Source organism: Embiotoca jacksoni, unplaced genomic scaffold (assembly GCF_022577435.1).
Source record: "Embiotoca jacksoni isolate LCO1_2020_lvr unplaced genomic scaffold, fEmbJac1.0.p SCAF_14, whole genome shotgun sequence".
Taxonomy (NCBI): Eukaryota; Metazoa; Chordata; class Actinopteri; family Embiotocidae; genus Embiotoca; species Embiotoca jacksoni.
In genome coordinates this window covers 892,608-903,120 of record NW_027185274.1, presented here as the reverse complement: position 1 = coordinate 903,120, position 10,513 = coordinate 892,608, and the positions used below count along the sequence as shown (strand labels likewise).

The 10,513-nt window shown below is 41.8% G+C and overlaps 1 protein-coding gene across 1 annotated transcript in view; it reads left to right on the top strand.

The window, feature by feature from the left end:
* Positions 1-3,462: 3,462 nt before the first annotated feature.
* The window catches only part of phldb1b (pleckstrin homology-like domain, family B, member 1b), an 89,751-nt gene continuing 82,700 nt past the window's right edge, over positions 3,463-10,513 (top strand). Inside the window, 3 exon segments of the mRNA XM_069147364.1 lie at positions 3,463-3,682; positions 4,781-4,882; positions 10,232-10,355. Coding sequence (XP_069003465.1) covers positions 3,647-3,682; positions 4,781-4,882; positions 10,232-10,355 — 262 coding nt within the window. The 5' untranslated portion in view covers positions 3,463-3,646.

Here is a 10,513-nt window from a genome sequence, read left to right as displayed (position 1 = left end):
CACACCTGCACACCTTCAATGCCTCCTTCCTCTCCATTCATTTACATCTTCGTCCTGTTTCCAGCGTCTCAGCATTTTTCTGCTGTGATTGTAAAGCGTCTCATCGGTTTTGTTTTGCCGCCTGTAGCTACAGACTGCAGCTCATCTCAGGCCAATTTATTCAAGCACATGATCGAACCTGCCACGTCTGTCACAGGCTGCTCGGAGGGGTTAGTTATATCGCATACAACGCAGATCTTTGCACCTTTAGGGTTTAAATTTGTTCCTCAACTACAAACAGTGAGCTTGACCTTTCTGTTAGTTGTGATCAGGAAACAAAAAATCTGGATGTACATAAGTGTTTGATAAAAGGGAGACAAGAAAAAGCAGTGCTAAAGCTTCTCCTAAAGAAGAAGAAAGTGCACAAGAATACACGCGTGGAGCTGTAAAACCAACTTTTACATTATTTTTTTCCCAGAGACTACATATAAAAATGGACGTGGCTTCAGAAACCCCATGACGGACATACATTTTTTTTGCTGAGCAGTATGTAAACATGTACAACATATGAGACTGAACTATGTTGAAGGACCAGTGGATGGATGCTCTCCTCAGACCAGTATGGAGTAACCAATCTTTTTCTTTGTGTTCACATTCCTGATTATCTCTGCATTTCCTGAGAAGCCTGCGGAAACCATCCGTTTGTTTGTCCCAGAGGACCGACAACTGCTGGACAACAGCCTGGACTGCTGGACCGCTGTTTGTGATCCAGTCCAAGGATCAATGTCAAGTGGAGCTCGGTCTAAGACTTTACAATCACTTTGATCTCGAGAGAAAGATACAACTCTTAGGCAACATAGTTCTTAATGATGCTGGCGAATCTGGTGCAACCATCATGCCAAGTTTCTTTCTTGATCCAGTGCTGTGTTCCAAATGACATACTTCCTGTACTACACTAACAAATAGTGCTCTTACATGTCAGGACTTGTACTTGTGTAGGGTAGGAGTTTTGACATAGGAGTGTTGTTTCAAATCACACACTACAGGAAATAACCTCAGCATGTGAACACATCACTCGCCAAAATATCTGCAGCTTTAATTGTTTTAGCCAGAAATCAACATGTGTTGTCCCTCTGTGTAACACACTCAATAAACACACTGATGGTTTCTGTCTAACAGCAGACTTTTGAACTTCTTCAGATGCCTTAATTTGAAAATTCTTTATGTTGTTGGCCCCGCCCCCTTCCTATACGGAGCCAAGATGGTGACTGTTTAGGGTGAAAAGTGTCCAGAGTTTCACTCTTCTATTTTGGGCTGTTTTGAGTGCATCATCCTGGTACTTGTAGTGAACTGCATGTTTCTGTACTTGACAGTGTGAACACACTGATGCACTCAAAATAGTTAGTACACAAGTACAACATGTGGAACACAGCTCTGGTCTATGACAAAGTAACTGGACTGACAATCCCGCTCCCCAGAGGATGAACTATTTAAGTTAAAAACTTAACATTCCTTGATAATACTCTTTCTGGGTTTGTTGCATTTCACCTTTTTCCACTCCTACTATCATCGATTTCATTCATCCCTTCTTACATTGTTATTCTGGAGTTGTCCAACCTCCTCCCCGCTTTGACATTTTTGCATTCCAACTAAATGATGAGCCTCCCTCCTTCACTCTCACAGCCCCATCAAAAGGAACAGATTCTCTCATGTGTGAGCAGAGATCCATGCCCGCTGAACAGAAAACAATGCCAGCCTTTCTGCCCTGGCATGAGAGGCAGAGAGGGATGGGGTGAGGTGGGAGGGAGGGGGGGAGAAAATAGAGAGATGGAGAGTTCTTTGTGTCCGCTGAGATTTTCTGGATCTGAAGAAAGAAAAGCTGCTGTTGTCTCACCACAGTCTGAGAGAAACAGGCTTTGATGTGGTGGGAACAAACACATACTCGGAGCAACACGGGCGTTTAATTCTAGTGTAGAAAAATTTAAAGTTCAACAGCAAACATGGAATTATTGTCAGAATACATAATAAATAACAACCCATATCTTTCCACAGGTGTTTGAAGAGCTTTGAAAAAACTGGGAATCCCCTCCACAGAGTGCCAAATGTGTATTAACCAACAGCAGAAAGTCTCTGTGCACTACTTTTCCCGGTTTGAGTAATAATTGAGCACATTTTCTTAAATTAAATTACCTGTTTTTGTATCTCATTTAAGACAAAAAGGGAACGCTGTATTTTTCACCATATCTGTAGTGCTTCACTGAAGGAGATACAAATTTGGAAGACCCTAAAACCTTATAGCCTCGAGGTTTAGATGCCTCCAACGACCATACAAAAAATATTGCAGATGTAACATTATATATATAACTAAATATCTAAATATAAATATATATATAAACTTCTGGTACCAATGTCTCTTTAAGTCTCAGGTTTGATTCTGTCCTTTAAAGAAGAACGAGCAGCAGATGTTCAATAACTCAAAAACAACATTTGTTAACATTTGAGTGACAGTGCCCTCCACCGGCTGTATTAATTATTATATTGTTTATAATTATGATGCAAACAATGGAGCGATTGACGTGATGGCATTAGAACATGATCATTTCCATGTAAGGAGGAGGTTGGGGCGGAGACGTGGGTCAATAATGATGAGGATTATCATCATATCAAGTGTTTATTATTGTAACCATGACGACGAAGATTCCTTAACCTCAACATGGCAACAATTTTAACCTCTTTCCTTTGTTTTTGTCCCTAAATATGACCAAACATAATCTACAGCCTCTTAAAATGTTTGTACTATTGAACAGTGATATATAGAGAATATAGAGATAGATATAGACGCGATGTACTTTCATCCTGATAGAGGAATCAGATCTGAAAATGTATGTATTTTGTCATTTAATTTCGAGAACTTTAAGATTTTTCTGTTCTAATATGACGCATGTAATTACACATTACTGTATAAAAGTTTGAGTCTGCAGGGTAATACAGAAGCTTTTATCCTTTTTAACTATTCTTATATTTATTTAGGAAATAAATCAGTCAAACGCACGCTGCAGATATTTTCCCGCTGAAGGCCGACTGATCATCTGTATTATATTATTCATGGTTTATTCATAGTGACTTGTTCAGTCAGGAGTTGTGGTACCTTTACAGTGTGCATGGTTACACTGCTCCTCCTCTCCTGATTCAACACGTTCAAAACTTTATTTTCATCGAATCACATCACTCATCACTCTCTCCTCTTCCTCTTCCTCTTCCTCTTTTCTTCTCCTCTCTTCTTATTACTGCTAAAACACACACACACACACACACACACACACACACACACACACACACACACACACACACACACACACACACACACACACACACACACACACACGCCTCCTTGTTATCTGTGGCTTGTGGTGCTGCCAGTCAGGAATGTAGGTCTTAGTTTAGTGGAGCAAGCAGCAACAGGTCTGACCTCCTGAATGCGAGTTTTTGGATGGTACTGCACCGGTAGCTTTAAACAAAAGACAAACACACAATCTTTGTTTCATAGAAAGCAGCAGCGTTGAAGAAATTGTTCTGGATCCACTCGGTGGTCTCAGAGGCGTCCTGCTCAATCAAGTTCACACTGGTAGGATTTAGTCGGTCAGGTAGCCTGGAGCAGCTCTTTGCAATGGAAGCGATGCACTTGCTGGACAACTGGACAAAGGTAATGAATATATAAGTTACATTTAGAAATAGTTTAAAACTCATCAGAGAAACAGCATGAAACCTGAAAGGGAAAACTGTTTCTTCTGGTTCAGACGAGAGCTTTTCGCTTGCAGAAAAGCGTTTTGCAGATGGAGTTTTTAAAACATTTATTTTTATTTTCTGGCTGTTTTGTGATTTACTGTTTGAGGCTTGCTGGAGGCTGACTCCGCTGAATATCATTTCACGGGTCTGTCAGGAGAGCAAATATGATGATATTGCAGCAATGTTTTGTTATCCTGCGGGCAGAGTACATCAGAACCGTATTTTCCACCCCTGCTGCACAACATTTTAGGCATACAAACGACTCCGGGTACGCTCGGATTCCCTGTGATTGGGATAATTATGTGTTTTCTAACCTTTCCCGTGCGGTTTTCTGTGCTTCCTCACAACCACAGGCTTCTCACATCTCACATAATGACTGCAGAAGTGTTGTCTCACATGCACTCACACTTCTACCGACTGTGGCTACTTAACACATATACTAATATAGACACTTATAGCCATTTGTTCTGTGCTGACTTGATGGAAATACCCCAAACTGATTGAGTAAGGACAGAAGCGTTGGTTGGATTTGTGCACAGTGTTTGTGTGTGTTTTCATAGAGACTGTGAAATGAGAGCAGCCAAAGACTACCAAGAGATTTAAATGTGTGTGTCTGTGTTTCTTCCCCAAAACACTGTCTACCATCTGTTGTGTGTTGTGTGTGTGTGTGTGTGTGTGTGTGTGTGTGTGTGTGTGTGTGTGTGTGTGTGTGTGTGTGTGTGTGTGTGTGTGTGTGTGTGTATGTGTGTACATGCTGACAGCATGAATCACACTTTGACGCATTAAGTCGAGTGAAGAAGGGGAAGCCCACCAAATATGGTTTGACTTTCTTGGATTATTGTGAACAAAGTGTGCGTTTGGGATGTTTTGAAAGAGTTTCCACTTCATTCAGATGTCAGAGGACGACCACAAGGAGACAAAATACACAAGAATCTGATTTGTGTTGTGCTTCGGAAATGAGGTCACCTGTGACTTTTAATCCTCATTTTCTCACTGATGTCATTTCCTCTTTCAGGACCTTCATGTATCTCAGGGAGCCGTGGACACCTCAGTGGACATGGACCGCCTGAACAGGAACATGCCTGAGTGTGGACGGCAGACTCACCAGGTGTTGCAGGTGAGTGTGTGCTTTTGTGTGTGTGTGTGTGTGTGTGTGTGTGTGTGTGTGTGTGTGTGTGTGTGTGTGTGTGTGTGTGTGTGTGTGTTTGTGTGTGTGTTTGTGAGTGTGTGTGTGTTTGTGAGTGTCTGAAGAAGGAGACAACAGAGGAGGAAAAAAGTCAGCCAGAGGATTCAGATCAGGACTTCATTGTTCAAAACTTGGCAGCCTTCACAGAAAAAGCTTGTCATATGTCATCAGTGTACCACTTCTGTTACATGTTTCCAGTTCACACACACACACACACACACACACACACACACACACACACACACACACACACACACACACACACACACACACACACACACACACACACACACACACACACAGTAAGCGCTCTCTTCTTCTGATAAGTGTATCCATTGAAGTTAAATGTCACCACATTGCCCGCTCTGACACATTTCTGGCTGTCCACGCATGAAAAATAGAGTTGAAGGCCAACATGTCACCGTGTGAAGAGGCAGCAGGTCGAGGCAGAAGCAGAGCAGCTGGACGTGTCCTCACGGCATATGTCAGTGAGTTGTAAAGCGGAAATCTCCAACCAGAGCCAGTAATTAGACCAACCCGGAGATTGGATGTCTGTGTTTCCCCCCTGCTGGGTCTGACAATCCTATCAGGCATTAAGCTGTGTGTGTATGTGTGTGTTTGTGTTGTGTGTGTGTTTATGTGTGTGTTCTGTTTTTTTTTTCCTGTGCATGCATGCTTGCATGCGAGTTAGAAGGAGCAAGAAATGGAAGATAAAACAAGTTGAGATTAAACTTTAATGTTTCCTGCAGGGGAGTTGGGACGCTGCCGCAGATACTCAAAAGAAAACAGGAATTTAAATAAGTATCACAAATTTGGAGGAATTTATGTGTAGGTTGACTCCATTTTAGAAGAGGCTTTGAAAATATGATTGAAAATTAAACTCTAAATGTTTATCATGGACAGAAAATGATTTCCCATTGCTGCCTACCAAAACAATCAGCAATCTGACACATAATGTTTGTATATGTGAGAAAAAAAACCTGGCAGTTCATGAATGAAAATGAACCTGTTTTAAACAGTTGGACTGCTGTCTTCACATACTGTATCTGACGAAGCAAAAGCACATGTCTCAGAGATTATCACCTCATCTTAAAGGATAAATCTGATTTATTTCAACTTGGCGTATTTGACTGAGCAGTCAGCTCTCCATATGGCCAATAAAAGCTGTTACAACAAGTAAAATTTGATTTTATCTGCAGGATATCTCGTTTGCTACAACCTCTTTATCGAAAACGAGCATTTAGTAGAACGCTATCTGTAGCCTCACACATGTAAACAAACCAGCGGGGCAGCTTGTTGTCCTAAATATTCAAATCTCTCCAACGGTGGAGGAGAGTGCAACGTTAGCTTGACCCACGGCTCTACACATTAATGGGAAGTTTTCCTTTAAAATTAAATAACCAAACTTTGGTGGTCTTAAAAGTCAAATTTTTAGATCTACAAATCGAACATCAGCAAAACTAAATGCATAAACAACCCAGCGCAGCTTAAAAAAGAAGGAACAAGGAAAGCAAATGAAAAAAATGTCCAACCAGCAGACCCACAGAATTTGTATTTGATTATGTGTGCACATCTGATATGTGTCCAAGCACAATATTTCTGTATGCGTTGGCATTTTTTTATGGAGCTCCTGCCAGTGTCAGACCTCGAACAAATGTAATTGAAAAAACATTTAATAGAAAATGTTTTTCATATCTGCTGTCCCACACAGTTTATTTTATTATCCATGTTGTTCACTCTACTGGAGGCTCTGTGATTGTGAGGTTTTGTTCCAGCGATAAGTCTTCATATTTGTGTTATTTTTCAACTCATCTGCCATTTTATTTTCCTGTCTTTTGTATAGACTTTAATTCTTCACTTTTTAAGAAGCAAATGGAGAGTTTTGTTCAGAAACATCTTCAAATCTCATTTATTAAAGAAAATAAATATGTTAAACAAAGAGAAGTAAACAAAGAAATGACGCACGGCATTAGAGAGGCCAGAGGAAATGAACAATATACAAATAAGTGTCTGTCAGCACAGAATTTGCACCTATCAAAAATAATACATTTTAATTTACAGTGATAAATATGTAATCGGTATCCTGCATGGATATGTGCATTAGAGTGCATTCCAGTCCTCCTCTGCATGTGCAGCCTGTGTGCAGAGGGAGCAGGCCGTTGCTGAGTGCACCACGTGGGAGCAGCAGCACACAGCAGATAAACCAGCAGGAATCCTGCAGCGTCGGCTCCACCGGCACCTCCCCTAGTCGTCCCAGCTCTCCCAGCGCCTCCCAAGCAAGCCCAGTCTCTATCTCAGCAATCCTCTTAGGCCTCCTGACCCCACTCCACCGACAGACCACCACAATCACATAATCCTATTAGGATCCACGCGGCTAGCTAACCAGCAGAGGGGCCGAGTCAATGATCGCGTCCAGGTTTGTAAATAAAACACAACGGTTGGATAAAAAGACGCAGTCCCAGCAGGTTTTTAAAATGCAAATCCATGCCAGTGAATGACTCCACGGCCATCAGAGTTCATTTAACACCTCAGCTGGCACACGGCCTCATCAGCTCTGTAGAAACAACTCCAGTCATTGTCTGTCAACACTAAAAGACACAGAAGTGGAAAATCTTTTGCTGTGATGTGAGAGCACTTTGCTGTTTTGTGACTCGTGGAGTCCAGACACAGTACTGTAAAACTCAGATTTTCTACTGATGCATCATTTACAAAAGGATCCACTTTGTCTGATCTTTAAATTTGCTGTGTCATCCCCTCTTTCACACATGCACCACTCCACATGAAATCAACACGACTAGTTCACTCAGTAGTGAGCAGTTAAAAGAGACTTTGGACATCACTTTAATGTGGCAGGGAGAGCACTTTATATACTGCCGGGTGGGCTAATCTATAATAAAACAGCATAATTTAGTAGTTGATTTATATTTCATATTAATAACTGCAAATCTGCAAAACATTGAACTTCAGGTTTAGATTAAATGTCGTGCACAAAGTACAACATTTGCCTTCTTATTTCCATAACAAGGAAATACTTTAGTAAACTACATCTAAATAAGTATGAGTAAATGCACTAAGTTACTCATATTCACCCACTAGAATAACAGGATGAAATAAAGCAGGTTGTCCTTTAACCTTTTGGTTTGCATAATTCCATAAGTGTTCTTTCATAGTTTGGATGTCTTAAGTTTTGTTCAAAAAAGTAAAAAACAAAGAAAAACCTTTGAATCTGAATATTTTATAATAATTCTATAAAATGTGAATCTTCTCCTCGCTTTAAAAGCCAAACTTAACCCAAAAAAAAAAAAAAAACCACCAGACTAAAACCCCCTGCTAAAAGTAGCCCTGCCACTTCAACAGAACTCGTCTGGTGTTAACTTCAGTTTAGATGTAAGTTAAGATTAGCTGTCTTTTCTTTGCGTGTGTGTTTGCGCAGCCTAGGAAGTAATTGTGACAATAACGTTGGTACTCTTTTTAACATCAAGTCATGAACAGACATCGTGTTTCCCTTTAAAGAGTCACAAGTTTAAAAAGTTTGGGAAACAGTAAGTTCAACATCATCGGCCTTTTTCATGAAGGCTGTTTTATGTCAAAAGCACAGATGTAAATAACAAAATAAATGACATTGATTCCATTTTGCTGCCTTAGCTGCAGTGTCCTGCTGTTGTGCATTTTTAATACCAGACGTTACTAAACAGGAAAACTCATTTATCCCATGACGTCAAACACAACACAACATTTCACTGCAGGCCAGTCAGAGCTCATTGCTCGGTGGTGGGAGTAACTCAACAATAAGAAGATTACTAAAATGCAGAAATGACTCTATGTTCAGGCCTCGCTGCCCTGGAAAGTGCTCATCACAAGTTAGCTCGCTGAGCGCCCTTTAGGGGCTTCGTGTTTCTTAATTGCGGAGTGCTGTTGCTATGGCGACGTACCCGCCCTCCCTCCCCCCTCCTCCTCCTCCTTTTCCTCCTCCTCCTCCTCCTCCTCCTCCTCCTCTCACTGTGCCCTGAGTACATGGTGGTGCTTTAGGCAGAGCTACGAGAAGAAAGACCCACACACACACACACACACACACACACACACACACACACACACACACACACACACACACTCACTGTAAACAGCCTCCCGTAGAGTGGAGACACCTCTTCCTCTCAGACTGGAGGCGGAACTGCTTCCGTGGCTCTGATGCATTAGTGAAGCTGTAAAACTCCACAGAAAGCAGAGCATCGTGTCTCCTCTGTGACTCCCACTGCGATGCTACGTATTCACTATTATTGTGTCACGCACAACCAATTAGTCCAGCTAATGGACAGGAAATGAGCTCCTGTTCGGTCCCATTCACAACACAGCCATCTTACATACAGACGTAGCTGTTCAAGTCGAGACAGAGGATGTGAATGAATGAATGTGAATTATGTTATAACTTCCGTTTATAATCGTTGTTTGGAACCAAAACATTAAAAAAACTAAAATGCAGTTTGTTCTGAGTTGCATTGGAAAAGTGACAATAACTACAATCTAATAGTGATAATAACAGTTTGCATATGAGCATTGACTGTATATAAATGGGGAGGTAGCTTCTGGGTCTGAAAAATGAGGCCAGTGCAGAAGAGCCTTAAGATGTAATACCACCAGGTGCCACTAAAGGTTGGCTCAAAAAGCCTCCGACTCCATCGACTCCCATTCAACTAGTCTCGTAAATTTCTCAGTCAATAAAATTTCTCCATGAGTTATTTCAGTGTTGTCAGCTCAAACCGCTCCTTCTTATTAGTTTTCTGGCCGTCCATCTGAAAATAATCCGTCATTAATTAGAAAATAAGCTTCAAAAAGCCGTCTTTTGGTGGGCGTGTCTGTTTGATTGACAGGCCTCTGGTGCATTCAGGTTACGGCTATCGGTGGGCGGGACGTGGTATCGCTGTGTTTCCAATCAGATAGAGTCAGATCCCCCAAGCGGGACAAGAAGTGACCATATTTGGACAAGCTGGGGGGGAGCAAGCGCCCCAGCTTGTCCAAATATGATCACTTCCTGCTCCAAACCACTCTGAACTAGCAACATGACGCCGACCAAAATCCAAACTCTCGTCTTCATACCGGCCGTTCACAAACTAACGGGTGACGTCACTGCTGGTTGACGCTATGTAATGAACTGTGTTCCACACAAGCCGACCAAAATCTTCTTCTGTAATACTGACCATACAACATAACATTTTCTCTGACAAAAAGAAAAGGCTTACACAAACATAATACACAAGTACCGATATCTGACTCTCTCTACAGAGCACCCCGCTGGACCTGATCGAGACTGGAAAGGGGCTGAAGTTCCAAGCAGAGCGCCCCCACCTGGTCAGCCTGGGCAGCGGGAGGCTGAGCACCGCCATCACCCTGCTGCCCCTCCCTGAGGGTGAGACTTTAACATCGACACAGCACACCAGGCCTCATGTGAAACCTGAGGCCTGCGTATACATACTGTGTTTGGACAGCAGGATATGTACAAATAAAACATACATTTCTTGTTTCTTCATCAGTTCTTTGCATTGAATTGATGAGGTAGTTTAGTCA